The sequence below is a fragment of the Xiphophorus hellerii genome, chromosome 13, assembly GCF_003331165.1.
Source record: "Xiphophorus hellerii strain 12219 chromosome 13, Xiphophorus_hellerii-4.1, whole genome shotgun sequence".
NCBI classification, from domain to species: domain Eukaryota; kingdom Metazoa; phylum Chordata; class Actinopteri; order Cyprinodontiformes; family Poeciliidae; genus Xiphophorus; species Xiphophorus hellerii.
In genome coordinates, this window is record NC_045684.1 from 15,351,666 (window position 1) to 15,372,970 (window position 21,305).

The 21,305-nt window shown below is 36.9% G+C and overlaps 1 protein-coding gene across 4 annotated transcripts in view; it reads right to left on the minus strand.

Annotated features, from left to right (window-relative positions):
• The window catches only part of dtnbp1b (dystrobrevin binding protein 1b), a 34,695-nt gene that overhangs the window by 9,701 nt on the left and 3,689 nt on the right, over positions 1 to 21,305 (minus strand). Inside the window, exon 2 of one of the 4 annotated variants that reach the window (XM_032580847.1) lies at positions 20,198 to 20,310. The exons of 2 other annotated variants lie outside the window; for them this stretch is intronic. Coding sequence is in view for 1 of the 2 variants with exons in the window: in XM_032580845.1 (XP_032436736.1) it covers positions 3,081 to 3,126 (46 nt within the window). In the remaining variant the exon portion in view is untranslated. Of the gene's footprint in view, positions 1 to 3,080; positions 3,217 to 20,197; positions 20,311 to 21,305 lie in introns of those variants that run through there. One more of the 4 variants, XM_032580845.1, reaches the window with a different exon arrangement.

The window sequence follows — 21,305 nt, forward strand, 5'->3', positions numbered from 1 at the left end:
CTGTTGTCTTATTAAAGCATATGTTTCCAACCAGATCTAGGTGTTATTAATTTGTTCATTCAATGTCAAAATTGTGATGTAAAAGAATATATTATATATATCTAAATGGCTGACATACAAGAGCAAGGAAGCATAACTAAGTGTAACATCTTGTAATGTTTTTTTTTTCTTTTCTTCCTATTTATCTATTTATCAGTGCACCAAGTTCTGTGTGTGTTGTATGTTTCATTGTAATGAAAAATGTTAAATAAAGAGTATAAAAAAAAAGAAGAATATATTCCAGGTTTGGACGGTTTTTAGGAACAACAAAAAGGCTCGTGTGGCATTCAGATATGAGCAGTCTCAGTCCTTTTAATATTTGAAATCTGATATGCAGAAATGTCTTCTGACTCTGTGAAAGAGAGAGAAATGCTCACATATTTTAAGCCAAACTTTAAACTATGGAAACCCTCAATCAGTCTTAATGCATGTAGACATAGCCTTAGAGTGCTTACACTGATTCAAACAATCTTTATTCACTGGATAGGTAATGGAAACTATTGTTGGGCCACAACTAAAAGAACATCCATCCATCCATCCATCCATCCATCCATCCATCCATCCATCCATCCATCCATCCATCCATCCATCTTCTAACACCCTTGTCCCTAGTGAGGTCGGGAGGTGCTGGTGCCTATCTCCAGCTAACGTTTAGGGAGAGAGGGGGGGTTCACCCTGGACAGGTCGCCAGTCTGTCGCAAACTAAGAGAACATTTTCTCTATTTTCATTTGAACTTTAGTGGTGTACCCTGTAGGAAGGCCCACCGCAGACGGCAGCTGGGATCATTTGCATAGTCTGTGGTTAAAAATATCAGCCTGTTTTTGTCTGTGAGGCCAGCTTGGCTGGATTGCATTTTGTTGGAAACAAATAATTGTTATTCTATTGACAAGTTAAATGTTTATCACTATTTATAGTAATATTCATAGAGAAAGTGTTGACAGCTGCAGCTTACTGTTTATCAGTGTCATGTGACCTGATTTGTACAGGGCAGGGATGTCCAAATTGTGGCGCGAGAGCCATCTGTGGTCCCTGGACTGCTTTTGCGTGACTTTTGGTCGCAATTCACAAATGGTACAACATTGGCACAGACACTTGATGCAGACAAAAACCTTTTTCAGATCATGGCACAAATATTCTGATAAATTAAAAGTTAGATACAACATGCAGTATTTCTCTTTTAAGAACTAATATTTTTGCTTTCATTTTTATTTTACAGTAAGTAGGACCACAACTATCCAGTGATATTTACCCAAAACCAGATCTGCCTTTGTTTCATTTTTCAGATTTGGGTGAATATAGCAACTCTTTTGTAAGAGAGAGTGGCCCAAATCCTACACTTACTCCTGAGAATAGGCATTTGTCCACAACCAAGAAAACAGAAAACAGCAAAACCTCCAAATATTTGGACTCTGCTTCTTGTTCTCTAAAATATGGCAATTTCTTATTCTGGGATCTATAATAGTTTATATAGACCACTCCAACAAAATCTGACAATTCATTAAAATATTGCATGTCAAGATTATTGTTTAGCAACTAAAACTATAAATACATAAAACAGTTTCTCCCCACGACAAAAAGTATGCACATAATAGGTGTATTGGAAATGCTTTCCAGCACATATGAAACTAGTCAATACATTTTTTTCAGGTTCACGGTCAAGCTTTAGGTAAAGGAAGCAGAAGAACAACAAGTGTTTCAAGAAGTTGGCAGAATTACCAACAAGTCATATTAAAACAGGAAGTAAACATGTGAACATTAGTCTACCAGATTTTGTAGTTTTCAGCTTCAGCAGATGCAAAGCCTCTCATAAAGTTGACTGAAGACTGTAGCTTTGTGTGTTTATTGTAAGTATGTTATAATTGTCACTGGTAAGTGTGACCACTGACACACAGGCATAATATTAATACAGACTAGAGCATCTCAATATACCACATTTAAACTCTTCTATTGTTATCGCCTTCTCTATAATTAGCAGCGAGTTTAATGTACCTTACTTTTTTTTTATCTATTACTCTTCTTTCCAGTTTTCCCTCCTCTCACTTTTCTTATTTTACTCAAACTTAAGTATTCGTAGTTTACGAACAACAAGAAAGAGCTTTTGTGTTTCAATTCATGGGGTAAAAGTATGGAACAAGTTAAATGAGGAGTTAAAACAAAGTCAAAATTTAATACAATTTAAAAGGAAACATAAAGAGGTCATTTTCACTAGATATAGAAATATGTGTGAGAGTTAGTTCACACATATTTCTGTGGGTATGGATGTACATATTTAGACATAGGTAAACCCAGATAAAATGTAAAATTAATTAACCTGTTCATTTTTACTTTTTGATTGGATTTATTAATGAGGGTCCATCTGAAAATATTATATGAGTTTAGGGGGTAGGAGTTCATAAGTCTCTTACTTCTTCCTACTCCTTTTCGAGCATGTTAAGATTACTGTGGTACAAAAAGTATGTCTTTTGCTTTCCTTGTTATTGTGTATGATTTTATACTACTATCATGTTCGAAATAAAGTTTAATTTAATTTAATTTCATTTCTTTGCCTTTGCAGCATCACAACCGACACAGCTGTGTACATCCTCCTACACATGGTGCTGTGGCTATGGGAGCTATTTTTAGCTCCCACCCATTTAGCCTAAAGTTTGTGCTGATGAATTTCAAATAAAGGCACAAATAAGCATTCCTCCAAGGTCCAATACATTCTGCAGTTGAATGTGTGCAGCAGCTGTTTTAAGCGTCTTCAATGGTATACTTCTAACTTGTACTGTAAAAGGCTCACATCATAACATGACTCGTGTGAGCATTAGTGAATACGCACTCGCAAAGGAATATGCATTTGCAAATGATTCAAAGGACCTGAGCTACATTGTTTTAGTCACAGCAGATAATGTAAAGAATGATAAACTACCAACAAGAAAAAAAAAGCAAAACTAAACCAAACACAGGAAAGAAATTACCAAAAGAGAAAGACACAAATGTCAAGTTAACATTAAATTGGAAACTGGCAATACAAGTTCAGTGTGTATTGTTGTACTACCTGACTTTGTGAATGCTGCGGTGCGTGATGCATCTGATCCAGCCATAAAAAAAATAAAAAATTCTAAAAAAAACCCCAGTACCGTACGTTTAAGTTTGTCTGCTCACTTTGCCAGCTTTTATGTATCGCATCTGTTTTCAGCTGGTTTTGTGTGCTTCGCATGCAGGAAGTAGAAGCCACAGGAAGAGGGGTTGCATGAGTGCAGGTATGTGTGAGTGAGTGAGATTCTGCACCTGTTTTTTTCTGACAAACTGCAGTAGAACCATTCAATTGCCAACTACTATCTGTACTATCTGTAGCTCATCTGTTTTCGTTTTACACCAGCATGATTTTGCGTGAGACATATTCATATGCATAAATGTGTTTCTATTTATAGAAGAACAGACAGCAAACGGCATTAGGCGTTTACTGTAAGAGGACGCACTGAGAAACTGAGAACGGACTGCAATTGAAATGTAAAGCAGATACTCCATCAAAGGTTGCTTGTGACTTTGGGATTCAACTCTCTCCCTGCAAGTGGCGTTGACTTTTTAGAAGCATGCCGATTTAGTCATCACATCTCTTATCTGGGCTCACATTTCAAAGACTTTTAAAAAACATCTTTTCAGCAGCATTTCTGAAGCATCAAACTAAATGGAGCACTTTCAGAATCCTTTAGACTCAGATTCTAACAGGCCCTATTTAAGCATCTGCAGCAGCACTGATAGGCAACAAGAAGCCAACCCTTTTCATATGGAAATATATGAGCCATAAGCAGCAGACTTAATTTAGTGGTGAGCCTTTCATTTACTCTCCAGTAGTCTCCTCTACAAATCAGGTGTATCCATAAGCTATGCCAGTGGAGCCTTGATTCCTTGAACTTCTTCAAATTTGGTCACATTAGAAACATTCATTTCATTTTTTTAGGATTTTATATGATGGACCAGAAACATGTAAAATGGAAGGAAAATAATGCATTATATAAAATTTTTACTGAAGGGTGTCTTGACTTTCTACTTTATGCTTTGATGTAAAACCATTTCAATGTGGCTCTAGCTGTACGTTTAGGATCTTTGTCCTGAACCTCTGGTCCAGTTTCCTGGCTTTCCTCCATCCATCTTTGCATCAGCTCTGTCCAGGATGAAGAAAAGCTTCCCCACAACATAATGCTGCCATGTTTTACAGTGGAAATGATGTGTTCTGCCATTTAAGTTGTCACGTACACGAAGGAAGGATCTTTCATGTGGTTGAAAAAAAAAAAAAGTTACATTTTGGTGTCATTCGACAGCCTATGTCAGGGGCGTCAAACTCGGTTTCATTTAGGGCCATATCAAAAATCAGAATGTTCTTAAAGGGCCAGTTGTGCCAAAATATATTGATAAAACCAATTAAACTGTTAAAATATCACTAAATAGCTGTTCCTCCAGGATTTTATGATTGCTTTAGTGATTTTAGCAATCAAAATTGCTAAAATCACTAAAATTGAGTTTTTCCAATATTTGTGCTAATGTATGATATTAAATGTGACTTTTTAGAATTAGCCATATCAATTATGGACTATAACTTGACATCAAGTAAAGCTGAGGCAGCAGTCATTTATAAACTCAATGTTGTTGACCGATTTTGAGAAAATTTGCAGTAAAATCAGAAAAGAAATGTGGAGATTTGTTGATTTTGTGTGAATTTTGCAGATTTGTGAAAAACTGGAGGGGCTTTTTGATGAAATTTGGAGTGTAGAGGGCCACATTAAGAAAAAAAAAGTTGGGCCAGATTTGGACCCCAGGCCTTGAGTTTGACACATGTGGCCTACATGCTTGTTATGTTCTCTACATGCTTTGTGAAAACTGGAAATGGAAACATTCTTTTTAAAGATCGCTTTTCTTCTTCATTTGAGAACTATGCACCATAATTTCCAGATTTCTGTTTGTACAAAATACTAAAAAACATTAAAAAAAATGTTGTTCTATTTGCAATCACGTGACACTGCTTTAGGTGCTAACATAAAATCCCAATATAATCTGTATATTAGGATCTGTGAACACAGGCACTGTGGATGGATTGTTTGAAATGGAATGGGATGGGATCTGCTGTCCAGTTTGCTTGTAGTTTCAGCCAAAAAAAAATCTGGGCCTGGAGCCACTTGCCTCTATTTCTGTGCTTATGTGGAAAAAGAAAAACTGAACGTGACAGAGAGAGAAAGAAGGAGTGGCAGTGCGATGCAGGACAAATGTCGTTTTCTGGTTGTCAGAGAAAGAGAACAAGCCCAGAGCCGTTTGTCACATCAGTGCCATTTTGTTTTGCAGGATTTGACACCTTGTGTCGTCAAATGCTGTGTTGCTTCTATAAAATAAAAATAAGAATGTTGTCATGAATGGATTTGCTTTGAGATGGTGTCTGTTTTTGACTGACTGTATTTTGTCATCAGGGGTTTATTGTGATTTTCAAGTAGTCTGCAGCCCAATCTCTATGAGAGAAGAATATTCTGTTTTAATCCATTCAAACCTAAAAAGTAGCCCTTTTCATCAGACTCTCTACACAGATAAAACTATGCAGCGTGTTCCATCCTTCATTTAAATGAGTTGTCTAGTCGCAGATGGATTTGTTTTCTAGCCTCGGTTTTTTTCTAAAACTGCACCACACATCTTGATGTCCAGGAGGCAGGGCTGACGGTGAGGACAGACAGCCACTTCAGCTTCTTTTTCTTTTTCTTCTTCTTCTTTTTCTCCCTTTTCTTAAGCCCTGCTCACTCAGCCCTGGTATTTTTAGATTCTGTCCGCCTCGCTGTATCTCTCAAGTGCTCAGGTTTCCTAAAGGCAGCCCCCATGTTGTAAATAACACACACACACACACACACACACACACCCAATCACACGCCCTCTCTTTGATACGCTCGCACACCCAGAAAGAATTACTTGCAAGCTGTTGAACGAATACACACGACACAGACAATGCATTTCAGACAATCAGAATGAACTTTGAGTGGCAGAGTAGAGTACAGTACAATACACTGCCTACAAGGGGCGGTTGCTCTTGTGGCTGAAGAGTAATTTTTTTTTTTTTTCTGGAGCAGTTCACTTAAATGCTGTTGTGTAATAATTATAAGTCATATATAGTTTGAGTTAGTTGGGGAATCCATTATTTTTCTGTTTCCATATGTGTTTGTATTCTTTCCAGTAAGTAACATCAGTGGTCAGTTACTAAATTAACTGACGATAAGTAAAAACTTCAAGAGGTTAATGTCCAGTGATTAGCGAAGTTAATAAATGTGTACAAAGACGAACTTGTCAGGTAATTTACCTCTTTTTACTGAAATGAAACGCTGTAAAAAATAGGTTAAGTGTATTTTTATACACTGTATGTGGTTTAAACTGTACATGTTTCTGTTTGCCTTATTGTTGTTCCTGTTCAAGAGGGCATTACAGCAGAGTGATGTTTTGCTTTGTGGGCTACAAAGTGCTCTGCATGCTGTGTGGGTGATGAACAAAGTTTACCACACAGGCTTTTATGCTTCCCATGATCTACCACGAGAGGAATTGCTTTTCCAGTTTTTATTCTCAATTTTTCTCTGTCAACAGAATAAGTCTTTCAAAGCCAGGGTGTCATTATTGTAACATTTACATAATTCTATTATGTGCACACAATAGTATGCTTTAAAAAGCAGGATTTGTGCTGAAACCATTACAGCTGAATTTTAAATTGCGTTGAACTCAGCTGCATATTATCTTGAAGCACTGCAATCGTTTTTGGACAGGAGTCTAATTCCTAGCAGGTTTCCTGGCTGAAAACGCATCAGTTTGTGTCCAGAAATGTGGAAGTGTAGTGTGACAAATAAAAATGTTTCTAGTTCATTCACCTCTCATTCACAGCTGGCTGAGAGCAGAAACTCATTTTCACTGGTTCGCAATCAAATTAGAGTTTGTGATGATGTGGCAGCAACAGTCGATGAAGGGAATCTGAAGATGGGCCTCGTCAAAAGAAAATGAATGCAATAAAAAAACAAATTCAGCAGGGATGTTTTTGAGTTGACGTGTTATCTGTTAGTTCTGCAGTTACTGAGTGAAACAAACTCCTAAGTCATACACCCGGCTGCAGTCAGCAGCTGTGTTGTTAACATTTACCTGCCATTAAGACCAACTCTTCCTGCTTCAAGCAGCTTTCTGAGGATACAAAGCTTGTAGCTGCTCTCCTTCCTGCCCACATCTTTAACTGTTTACTGTTATTCATCCCAAGTGATACGTGATGAACACCTCAAGGTTCCTACTCTTTCTCTGTCAGTGGCTATAATCGCCACAGTGGGAGAGTGAAAACAGATTAAAGCAGTTTTCTAACTACACATGTAACCAGGCAACTGTACGCCAACATGCAAGTTGGAGCTCCGTAGGAGGGCTTCTTGCCTCCTGCTTAGTCATTTGCAGTGAGAACACCAACAGAGAACAATTTTTTTTCCTAAAAATCTGGACTTGGTAGATGGTTGCAGATACCACACTGCTTATGGGACCTCCTCTATTGATAAAACATGGATGATGTGGATAATATAATTCGACTTACTCAACATAACGGATGCTCCACACTAATGTGGCAAAAATCAAGCTTCCATTGACATCCATGTGGTTTACTGTCTGTTAATTAGCATTAAATGTAAAAAGCAGAAACATCAAGTGACACAAACTGCTTAGACAAGATGAAATATGTGCAGATCCCCGCAGGACCATGTATGCACAACAACAGGCCTTGCATCAAATCAGAGGCGTCAGCTACTGTAGCAACCCGAAGATTCACAGCACAAAGATGCATGCTGGACTCAGGAACGTACCAAGTGCAGGACAGGGGGGGTTGAAGGTCACATGTGTGAGCCTAAGCTTGCAGAGACTAGAAAGATACTCCTTTCAGTCTCCAATGGGTATATAAGTGGGAATGCTTTTCTCTCATGATAAAATCTGACAAAAATGAGCAAAAATGACTCAAGGAATGATTACTTTTCATCATTATTTTCACTGCCTAGACTGCTTTTAGCTCTTTAAAAACTGTAAATATGGATTTTACAGTTAAACTGTGGCAGTCTAAATCTGCAACATGTTTTCGAAAAAAAGTTAGTTTTGTCAGTTTGTGATCAATGAGTGGATGTTGATACAAAACTTGGTATTTATGGGTAATTCAGAAAGTTTCAATGAAGATAATTAAAGGGCTATTTTACTTATTTTAAAAAAATAATAATAATTTAGACTTGACAAGTAAAATAATATTTTTGACTTGTTTGACATTTGGACCAATTTATATTTAGACAAGTGTAAAAACTGAAACGTATAGACTGGTTAAACATAGACTGAACTATTCTACACTGATTGTCTACTATTCAAAACAACATTTACAAATTGTCAACCTATTACTCTGTAACAGTGCTTCCCAAACCTGGCCCTCAAGTCCCCGTGCCCTACATGTTTAAGGGTTTTCTTGCTTTCAAACACCTGACTTAAATAAATAGGTGATTAACCTATTTTTGGTTAATTGCAATTTTTGGTTCTACAGAGAAGGTCATGCAATCATTTGAATCAGGTGTGCTGGAACACAGACACATCTAAAACATGCAGGTTTGGGAACCACTGTTATATAAAAATAAGAAAAGAATTATCCTTGATTTTCTGTTTGTAGCTAATCTAAAAATAACCTTCCTGAGGTTGAACAAGGCACAACATTTTAGTTCTCAGTAGTTTGATAAATTACATAATACATATTAAGGACAGAACAATCAAAATTACTTTTAGCAGAAGAGTTTTCGGCAGGGGTGTTTTTGTGTTTGGTTGTGTGGGGGCCCAAACAAAGGGTTCTGCCAAAGCAGAAGACAACAGCTTCCCTATAAAAGAGAAAAGCATGCAATGGACTAAAGTCTAACTTCAATGAAAACAACACAGACAACGCTAGTTATAAACTACTAGAGTGTTGCAGTTTACAGAAGGTCCTAAGAACTTTGTTTCACTCTTGGCTTTTACTTCTGTTTAGATCTACTTGCTAAGTCACAAAGCTGAAGGCAACACTTACGGCAGAAAAACTCCGGTGTTGTTGGACCTCCTGGGTTTATTAAACCGATTGAGCTGATTTTTTTTAACATTGTTTTTTCCCTGACACCTGCCACTTGACGGAGTCTGCTTGACAAGGCAGTGAAGTGAGAGCGACTGCGGTCTTTGGTTATGATGTGTAATACAAGCACTGCTACATTTCCCAGCTCTCCTTTTGCTATACAGCAAACAGCTGCACTGTGCTTTCCAGCTCTGGGATATTTAGGAATGCCTGCCTGTTTGTTTTGTTCTCTGAATGGGAGTTTTAGACCTAAATACTGTGTGTATAAAAAGCCTGAAGGAGAAGCAGCAATGTGTTCCAGTGAAAGTACTGGAAGGATGTAGTGTGAATGTTTTCTTTTGGGGTTTTCTATCAACCCATCTGCCAGCTGACATTTACAGCACGCTTCCCATGCTGCAAGGCATCTGGCCTTTTTAAATGTGTATATTCTGTATAACATGTGTATGTTAGCATGGCTTCAGGTGTAGCTGATAGGAGGTGGATTCACAATGAAAGGGGACAGATGGTACGATCAGCAGGGAGGAGACTCTGAATAGCGCATATTCAGCCTGCGTTTGACGACTTTATAAATGAATCTCAAATCCTGTAGTCAGGAAAGTAAATAAGAAAAGACATTTTTTTTATTATGTTCAGCAAAAGTCATTATTTTAGAAACTCACTATGTTAGATATCATGTGAAAATGCTATGAAACTAATTTAGAAAAGGAAATCTCTCAACTTGAAGGTGAATGGCAAAATATTATACCAATAGCCATAAGGTTTTTTTTTTTTTTCCATGTTTTTGCTTTTGACTTAGTGGTCAGCCTACAATATTTTGTCTTTTGTGTTCTGATGATGGGTTTGGTAATAAGACAATACTGGATCAATGTGTCCAATGTTACCATCACAGTACTATTTGTGTGCAATATTCATAGAATTTCATTGTTTCTAAATGCATGTATGCATAAAATTTGCATGCATACATGCAAATCCTGTGATAAATACATTATCACAAACCATGAACAAATCTTTATATTCTGGTCTTTTATCCCCAAAGGCTGTTTGCTCTTCTTTCCACTTCAACTGATCAGCTAAATTTTATGATTTAGTCAAAATGAACCCCAAGTTTTCAAAATTATTTCTTTAAGGAGATTACGTATGTGTGACCTTCCAAGGTGGATATTGTATTGTTCTATTTGCCTGAGACATTGCAATGGATATGAAATGAAAGAAGGCATCATAAAGGTAAACCACAATCTCAAAATTCTGAATATGAAGCAACATTTTTTTTTTTTTACTTGAAAGGTCAAATGTTTATAATATACTAAACATGCAAAGCAAAGCTTAGCAGGCTGGTTGCTTTAGTTAACTTAAGATGCAACTCTCTGAAGTCAGAGAAAAAAACCTAATTGACTAATTTTTAGGCCTCCTTACAACCCAAAAATACATTATGAAACTTCCTCCAAAGGGTAAAGGATGGTCCTCAGAATAAAATACTTAGAAATCTTTTTGTACATATCAGCTAATATTTATTTTGCATAGTCCATGCAAAGTTTGCCTATTTTTGAAATAAGCATGGCAATATCATTTTCAAAATGTTTCCACCTTTTTGAGCATTAACTACAAGGTTTTGAATTTAAAGTGGACAACCTACAGATATGCCAACACTGATAGAAGGAGAATGTTGCAGTTGGCCTTTCTTAAAATGACCTTTGGAGGCTGTAAGCTTGAGGCGCCTGCAAACCAAAGAAACTGTTATTATGGAGCTCCATGTCTGTCGGAATGCAGTTGAACCTGTGAGCTAAAAACGACAGCATGTGTTAGACCCCAATAAGGCACTTCATGCTTTTCCTGAGTGGGTTCTGATGTGAAAATTGGCAGATCCTCTGGGGGTTTGTAATAGTGGAAAAGTAATTTTTTTTCTCCCATTTTCCTATTATACTATTCCCACATATATCAGAAATAGGTCAATTCCAAATTAGGCCATCAAAATAACCCTTGACTCGACATCCGAGAGTCAAAAAGATTTCTGATGCCTTCTAGGTCATTAATCTGTTTTAATTTTTTTTTATATTAAAAAGTACATTTGATTAACCCTGTCATAGTAAAAGGTGTAGACAAAGATATTTTTTGTCCTGTGGATTAGTAGAGAAGAGAATAACTGTCTCAGATATAGTCTTTAGTACACTGTTAAGAGTTTTAGTGTTTCAATTATGCATAAACATAAATTCTTAAACGTAAAACCCTTTCTCTTTGAGTGTAGCTGATACTCAGGAGAGAGTTGTAATTTATGCTTCATATTGAATACCATCAATATGATGGTACCATCAATACCATTGACAGCAATGGTATTGACGTCTACATTTTAGTGTGTTTTTGACACAAGTTGACAAAGCACAGGTGAAAACATGTTTAAAATATACTTTGGCTTATACTGTTTGCTTTTCCTCAAGAATCCATTTTTACATAGAAGCATAAAATTGCATACCACCCACCCCATTCTGTGGCATACATCCAGCAACAGAGAAAAGGCAGTAAGATCCATAGAGAGGAGGTTGTTTTATCTGACAACAGCTGACAGAACACTGTCAAACAGTTAGTCCATCCAGCAAGAAGAGAGCAGACAGGGAGCGAGTGGACTCACCCAGCTCATTATGAGCCTGTCAAACTATCCCCAGATCAAAAGCAATTTACCCAATTTACCAGTTTACCCCAAGTGAGCAGCCCACATTAATCTGTTTATGCAACACACAGAAAAAAGGTGTAACTAATGTTTGTGGCATGGCTGAAAAATGAGGTTACACGATGTGTCGAAATTAAATCCTAAAGCTAATCAGAATATTGCAGTTCCGGTCTTGCTTCATTTACTGCTGAAATACAGCTAAACGCGTCCTTACAGAAAGGAATTAAATGCGTCTCAGTGAATGAGCTTAAAAAAGAAATTACACATCCCATATTCTTGTCTGTGCTCAGAGATAAAATACGGGAGAAAGGCACATCCTAAATCGATGATCAGCCAATTGACTCGGCTAAACTATGCCTGAGTTGGATGCAAATAATTACCCTCTGGAATGTTTCACCAGCACATTAAGCAGGACAGGGCACCGATGTTCAGTGTTGGGAAAAGTGAAATCATACCACTCTCCAGGAGACAATTAAAAATGCTAACATTCCATAAGCAGCCTAATTCAGGAATGGATGAGCTGGTGAAAAGAGGGGCAAAAGCTGAGGAGAAGAGACATTTTCCGACAGGTTAATTGCTTGCCTTGAAGCGAAGCTTTACTCACGCTGATAAAGCAACGGCTTAATGACTGTGCACAAACCTGGCCACTCTGATCCTTACAACCAGGAGGGGAAGGCAAAGTAAAGCAGAAAGAAATAAAATACACAAGAAAAATATCTGGGAAACACAAATACCCCTGGGCCTTTTCAACCACCTTGGATACTTTGCTCAGGCAAATGAGTGTCCTCTACAAATGGACTCAGAGTGGTCAAGTTACGAAAAATGATTAGGCACATGGATACTCTGTAGATATTCACGCCATTCATTTATATCCATTAAATACTTACACTTTAAGAGTAAAAACTTAAATTTTGATGTAACTCTGCAAACTTCCCTTCTTTTGTTGCAATAAACCCATCTTTATTGAATGTACATCATCGAAGCAGCATCAAAACACAAAACAATATAATCATAGTGTTTTGTCTCGGTTGCTGTACTGTAGAAACAAATTGAAAACAGTGACAAAAACCTCAGGGATGCAAGATGACGAGCACATCAGGGTTTTACAAATTATTGAAGTATCTCTATTGCTACAATGAGAAGAGAAAATGTGTGGGGCTTCCAGAAAGTCATGTCTTATGGCCTATTTTTATTTGAATAGTTTGCTAAACCACAGGCTGTTCACATCTTTTTGTTGATATAATGAATCTGGCCTTTACCCATCAATCTATTCTATAATGATATTAAATGTTACGGAGATGGCACTGGCTGCTGCAACTCCTAGTTTGTTTGCTTTGTGACCTGATTTGCACTCAAGTCAGGGATCCCTAAACAGCTCAGACCAAGAGATCTAAACAGAGACCAGCCGAAGTACCATTTATTATGTTCTGCAGTGTTCAAAGCAAAGCACCAAGTTTATGAAGCGTGAAAATAACCTTTTTTTATGAAGGATTTTTTCTTCTAAAAAGTAACAGCATCCATTTTTAATTAAACAATAGGATTTCTTATTTGCACTTTCAAATATTTTTCAGTTTCTGCTTAAGATTCAGCTCCCTGAAATAAAACTTGCTTACTCACGCCTTCAAAAGGACTGCATATTTGTTGATTCACTCCCTCTTTAAATAGAGTGCTTCCTGCCTGCTAACTATACAAGCCAATACTGTGAGTAGACTTACTTTAACATTGCTTTCATCTCTACTGATGCATTCTGTCCTCATAGAGTTAACTCTATAAGGAATCCATGAAGAGACAGAACCAGCGAACAGGGTTTACCTGTGACCAGTGCAAGTTTGAGCGAGAGGAGCAGAATTCAAACAAGAGATGCATCAAACCTGACTTTAATTTTGAAGGCAATCAAGACTTGTTACTGGGAAAGCAGATGTTTGTAAAATAGTAGAACAACCTCTGAGAACAAAAAAAAATTTTTTTGCTCTTAGGTTGAAAATAAGAGCTATATCTTAAAGAATTTCCTTCCATCCATTTGGCTAGTTTTGTTATCTAAGGACTAGCTGGAACATATTACAAGATGATTTATCAATAGGTCATATAAAAAAAGAGAGCAGAAATTTAGGTATTTTTCTAGTCTAAATACCTCACTTCTGTATGAAAACAGTGGTAACAGAAGAAATACTTGATGTCATTGCAACATAAAGTCAGTTGGAAAGAAGAGATAAAGCTCTACTTGTTTTAGGTGTTGGAAGCAGTGTATATTGGCTTCCAGAAAAAAACTGATAATTTCATTGGGAAGTAAATTAAGTAGGACACAGTTTTGTTGTAAATCAGTAAAACTGAGACAGAATATTATTCTTCACAAAAGTATGCAATGCATCCAACTACAAACTCAAGAGTCTTCAGCTGAAAAACCCTGACTTGAAGATTTTTTATTGCTGTATCTATTCTCTTTGTGCACAAATTTGCCCCTCATCTCGGAATATGTGCTTTGATATGCGACACAGTTGTCACTCTGGGTGTAAGAATCCTCCCACACACATGTTCACTGTGATCAATGTTTCATCAGTCAACGTCAGAGTTAGAGCAAGAACTACTATGGAAGAGATGCGTGCATGTATCTTCATTCAGAGGAGCAGATAAATCACACATTATCTTAAGCACAAGTTATCTTGTTAAACTAGAGAATGAATTTAAAGCAGGTGTCCCAACATATGTTCATTTAGGCTGTTCTATTATTTAAGCTAATTAAGAAACATGTTTTGCAAATTTTGGAATTAATGTCTGTGCTGTTAGAGGATGAGCAGCACTGTGAGAGATATTTCTTTAATTCGCCAGAATCAGATGAGAAAGACTTGAATAAAATTATACACGCGGATCCATGGCGAAAAGATCTCTTAATGACCTCTCCTGACATAGGAGAGGTCATTAACTTTTATCGCTTTGGATAAAAGTAAAAGGTCCAGGTAGCAAATAAGTACTATCTGGATTATTTGTAAAAATAGATCACATGGCTGCCAGAGCTATTTCAAGCATTTGGCATGATGAGCTGAGTGCATCTTTAAGAATGAAGGCTCAGTTTCATACTGTTGTATGGGACTGAGCAATGTCATCTGGGTCTAGGCAGCAACATATTGGTAATTGTAGGAAAGCAATGCTGTAGCGTTGTTTACACTATTAACATACATCATGAAAAAAGGCCAACTGACTCAACCAAGTGTCAGAATCAGAGAATGGTATAGTACAAAACAGAATATTATGTGAATTTCAGGATTTGTAGGATCATAATTCTCAATAATCCATCAAAAATACTTTACTAGTAAATAAAATAACCAATTCCCAATTGTTAGATATATGGGTACAAGATGGTTTGTTTGCGGATACAAAATGGACATAGAACAGGAGGAAATTGTAAAGTGTTGGTACTGGATCATGCCTGTACCTGTCCCACCTGGGATCAAGGTGGCAAGCTGACCTTGATCCCAGCCCCACTCCATCGAGCAAACATTGAAATCTGCCCCTTATGGAAAAATTGGCCTGTATTAAGTCATTAGATTTTGTTGAAATCACAGCTTCTCACCAGCTGAGATGCTTGGGATGGAATTTTTGTGTGCAGGGATGTCAAAGAGGCAGCCAAGTGGGATAATTTAACTAACTGTAGAAATCTATACAAATATGATTCCTTCATGTACCCAAGAGCTTCTGTTATGTAATACTATGACAGAGTCAATTGAAGGCAGAGGCTGAGATTATGTATAGGTCTATGTCTGCATGTTGAAATGCAACAATAAATGGATTTAGCTACTACTATGTTTTCCCAGCATAATTTAAATAAATCTTGGTCCAAACCAAAACCGCAAATGTGAAGTTTGTAATGGTCACATCAATCTATATGAATGATGTTTCCACAGAAAATAATAATATCAAAGACAATCTAAACATAGTTTTAAGTTAATACAAGCCACTTTAACATTTAGTAGCAACATCAAAGTATCTCCAGTTTCACATAACAATCAGTGCAAGGTGTTCTGTTTTGTGCTTCATCCAGGAGACAAGAAAACTCATCACACTTTTGGAAGAAAAACACCTGATTAGTGCCACAGAGACTATGTGCCACCCTGACAATCCATCTGTTGTTTTGTTGTACCTGATTTTCAAACCGTCACCTAGTAAACAGCACAAAACCCTCCCTCCATCCGTCACTCAGAGCCATACTGCAGGCAGGTTTTATGTGTTACACGTCTGACACGTACCCATTTATCACACACCAAATGATAATTCTGTCAACAAACTCTGCTGAACAAACACAACATACAGGAACATCTTTGCAGAACCACTAACAGCTTTTTTCAGACAGAATCGCGGAAATGTTATTGAACATGGGGTAAGAAAGAAGGAAAGGATATATTTATGACACTAAGTCAAATTTGTTAATTTATGTTACTGAACATTTAATTTTGTTAAAGGTCAGAGGAAGGTAGCTGCAAAACAAATGCTGAAAAATTTATTTTTGGGGTGTTTGATCCAAGACAAAGAAATGCTGACTGTTTAACACACCAAGGATAGCAAAATGCTCCCCGGTACAACATCAACACATGTGTTGAGGAGAATTACATTTAACTGTATAAACTAAATACATTTGTATTTCCAGTCAGCTCAAAATGTTGCTGAATATCAAACCAGGATGTCAAATCTGAATCTGAACTCAATTGTCTTTTTTTTAGAAGTATTATTTTTTAATTTTAGCATTTTTTGAAGCTGATTAAGCAATGGCTTAGAAATGAGTAGATTGGAAAAACAACCAAACACCCAAAAGAAAAACCTACTGTCCAGGATCACTTTATGAGACTGCTATTAGGTCTGTCACTTTCTAGCCAAAATACAACAATCTAGGGTGACTCAAGACTTTTTCACAGCATTGCCGTGGAACAGCTGGGTAAACATATGGCTGTAAAGAAAAATGCTAAAACACTGTATACCTGCAGAACACTTTCCACTTGCTGGAAAATAAAGAATAAACTCCATCGCACAGCCTCACTTTACAGAGAGTTTGGTTTCGGACCTAATTAGAGGATCTCTAGCTGTCTTATCGTACGTTCACTGCTCTAAATTTTCTTTCTCTCCATTTCCCAGAGGAGTAGGAGGAGAGGAGAGAAAAATCTGACACCCCACCTGCTGAGGTACTTCACACGGGGAAGGAAAATACAATCTGAACGCCATCTGCGACCACAATACGAGACAAAAATGCAGATTATATCTGCTCAAGTTCTGATAACAAAATAGATGTGGGAATTTTATATCTACAGTATCTGTAAGAGAAAACAAACTGTAGTCTGCTCACTTGTCTGTTTGTATAAACCAGTGTATTTCTGCACACTTTAACGCAAGCTGTCATCCACGTCCCCATTTAACAGCATATCCAGACACATTTGCGAGGGTGTCTGAAATCTTCTGACAGCTGAATTCAAATTGATCTTCCTCTTTTTTCACCACTGATGCATCTTCTGAAACTAAACAAGTTCCAACCATGCTTGTAAAATTATACATCAATCAATGTTGCCCTTAAGTTACAGTTATCATTCAAGTGTTTGTCCTTTTGTCCTGCGTCACAAGTATATTTTTCATTATGATGACAAGTAAAATTTGATTTGTGGTTTTTACTGGAAAGGAAATCAGCAGAAAATTACTCTTCGTCACTTCATTGATATGACTAAGACTAAGTTTTAAGGAAAACATTTGAGTTGTATCTAAAAAAAGATTTCGTATCTTAAGGTCTCGACGTTAATACTATTTATAAATATGGTTCTAAGTGCAGTTCTATATACATTTTAGTTGCTTTGTTGCATTGTATTATATTTCTCTTTCTCTGTAATTAGTGTGAACTTCTTGACTTCCATATAGAGTTGATATTGCTTGGTCGTTGCTTGGTCCACCTATATTTAAAACTAATCCTCCTATTTCTATGCTGCAAATTTGTGCTTTTTATCTAATGTCTCATCATCCAGCAGGGGAAGCTCAGGTCTCGGGTATTTGGTTATTTAAAAAACAGCATGAGAATCTTCAATATCCAACTTAATCTGGAGATAAAACTGGTTATCAGAATCCTCTCTAAACCTTTCTGCCACAGCCGAGTCTGCAGATGTTGTTCTAAAAATATACTACAGTAATATAAAATATGGCTTCAGGGGCCCCCTGACACTTGGGCTGCTGGGTTGTGTTTACTCTTAGCTGCAGCTTCATGCACATTGAAGGTCTAAGGCAAAATACAGTTTGCCTTGCCTTCTTTGCAGCTTGCTAACCCTTACAGAGTTGTTGATTTGCACGGTGAGACCTTTCAAAAATGATTTTGAAGGCATGAATCTTAATTAGACTGAGAAATAAGTTTTATGAGAGCAACATTTTTTTTTCAGAATGCAGCAGTTTACTGACCTGTGTGTGACCACAATAAGTAGATTTGACTGGCCTGTTGCATGAAAATCCCATCTCATCCTTTTAAAAGTTGCACCATGGCAGCAACTTTGATTTGCTTTAGCAATGAAACATATTTTGAGAAGACTTATATACATGAGTTTAAAATGAGCAGATTGAAGAGTGAAGTCAGAAGCATAAGCATTATACAGTGCAGTTGAAAAAAAAAATTCATAGAATTACAGATGTTTAAACTCTGACTATCATGTTACACGCTCAACTTGAGATGGAAATTTTCCAGATGAGGAATGTCATTTATTTGGGAAGAAAACATGTTAGACATGGTTTTAAAAACCAGCGCCAGGATCAATTTCTCAGAAATAAACAATAGGATCCTAATTTACATTTCTCCCTCATATGCAGTTCTGGTTGGATGTTTTTTACATAAACTTATTGAGAACATCCATTTTACAATAATTTAGGACTTTTAATTATTTATTTGAATTGGGTAAAGTGAATATAACGAGTGAAGTAATTTTACGCACAGTTTTTAATTAAATGTTCAAAATTATACGTGTACTCCCAAATGTAAAACATATATCCAAGCTTGAAGCATAACCATGCCTGTGACTAAATCATACATGAATATGTTTTATGCATGTTTGGAGGAACATGAAGGTTATCCTCTGTTTGGCATGCTCACTCAACATAAAATTTACATGAACCTAGAAGAAAATAACAAAAGTATGTGGTATAAGTCAAAAATACTAGTTTTATTAATCATTTATTGTTTTTAAAGAGCTGAACAATCTTTCCATTGTGGAGGATGGTGTTGCAAATTTCTTCTTGCAGTCTGTCCCCATCACCACTGCAACAAACTACAATTTAAAGAGCAAAATAAATACTGTAGACTCAAATCCCATCATTTTGTTCATTACCTTTATGCCCCGGACCCTGAAAATACTGCCTTAACAGCTTTTTGTTTCTAAAATTCATGACTTGCCGTCATCATCCATCTCCCCTCAGCTTCACCTGTTTCCCAATTTATTCTGCCTCCTCTGCAGTTTATGCCTGTCATTTCGCTTCTTGTTTACCAATTCTTCGTTTCATTGAGTTATATTCTTTACCACCCAGCTTCTACTTCCTCACTTTTTAATGCTTTTATCTGTCATCTGTCTTCAGTTGTCTGCTTCTTATCGCTCTCTTTCTCCCTGTGGCAGTCTGACACGCAGAATCCCAAAAGCACCTTTGGTGAGAGAACGTTCTGGCTGATAGATTATGATCTGTCTTGTCATTACAGTTCAGCAGAATAAACAATATTAGTGTTGTGGAGGAGACATATTGTCTAGGGTTTGCCAACAGCACCTGCTATGCCAGGTGGACACAGCTTGGGAAGAAGAAAGATGGACACAAGGGACAGAAGGTCGGAGACAGAAAACAGTAAAGAAAATGCAAAAGTAGGAAGTAAGCTTGGCAAAGAAAATTAACTAAGGTAAACGGTTTAACAGTGCCCGACCTTGTAAAAAATTGAAATATAATAGAAATTAAGGTATGTATGATAAAAAAAATAAAGCGAAAACATAACTAGTTCTAATCGTTGAGGCAAACCAAAAAGTGACGTGCTGTGGCTCTCTGAAGTGTGAATAGCCCTATTCAAATGCTACATTTTTCTTTTTCATTTAAAAAAATGGTGACATATCAAAATGCTGTACCTATATGTTGTGACATTAACACAACCTAATTCACCAGAAAAGATAAGACTGGAATAAGGTCAGAGAAACTGCCAAGAAGTTGAGAGCAAAACAGAAAAGGTTTTTCAATAAACACAGGTTTAGTGCTCTATATGTGTCTGTAATCCTCTCCCAAATATGCCTGGAATGAGCAGCAGAATTCTTTTCTCTTATATGAAACCTCCAGATGTGGCTAAAATTTCCAAATGACATGTTTGGTACAACTCCCCCCCCCAAAAAAACACTCCATTTCCGAGAAAGAACATCATACCCACCATCGTGCTCTGGGTTACTTTTCTCCTGATGGGGGTGAGGTGTTTGTGAAGTGAATAAAGTTGTGAATATTTCCAAGTTTCAGTAGTTTTTGCTGAAGACCTCCAGTTGTTTTCTAGAAAGCAGAAGACGAGGAGGGAATTTCATTTTTCAGTATCGCAGTGAGTTCATGCAAGTTTCTCAATCGGTAAAAGAAAATTAAAAGAAATCAAAGTTTTGGATTCAAACTAAATTTAAAAATGTTAAATTTTGACTTCAGTTTTATTTTTAACCTACACAGTAAACAAACAGAATACCTCCATATGACAAAGCCACTGCCATCTCCTTAACCTGACCTGACAAATAAACACCGTCTCCATACACTGCCACCATGTTTACATGCTATTAGAGAACAAGTCAATTATCAGAGCTAATCACTTTTTCTTTATGTAATCCAGACCTCATGAAGAAATTAATGCATGAAAATCTATCTTGTGAAAGACACAAGGGACACAGAGGACACACAACTGTGTCAACACATGATTCCAACATCAACTACATTATTTAAAGTGTTGGAACTTTAAACAAAAGCAAATATCTGTACCTCATGGGATGCCATCTGCTTATTTTTAGATGTTAGTAATTCTTCCTTCGATTATTTAATACTCTCAACTTTATTAAGATGAGTAGCTACAGTGTTATTAAAATTGTATCTCAGTAAAAGTGATAAAGAGGGAGAAACCGTAAGTGATTAAATTTGATAAACATTTGTTTTGACAGAAGGGTTGTGGTTTGCTTTCCCACATTAAAACATTGCCTCGTGACTTCAGCCATCAGAGACGGTGGGAGAGCTAGTTACTCCATCGTAGTTCAATAGTCCAGAACCCTCTTATTAAAGCAGCACAAAAGACTAATTATATCTGCAGTGCTTTGATTTACATGCAATTAAAGTTTCATGTGAACCCAGATAAAGCAGACGAAGGGGTAGGAGGAGGACGGGAGAGAAGTGACAGGCTAGAAGAGGTGGTGGTGGTGGTGGTGGGATGAAGAAGAGAGAAGATTAAAGAACACAGCAGCCACTGAAGCAGATTTCTTAAAGCCGTAAGAAAGGAAAAGAAAGAAAGTTATTGA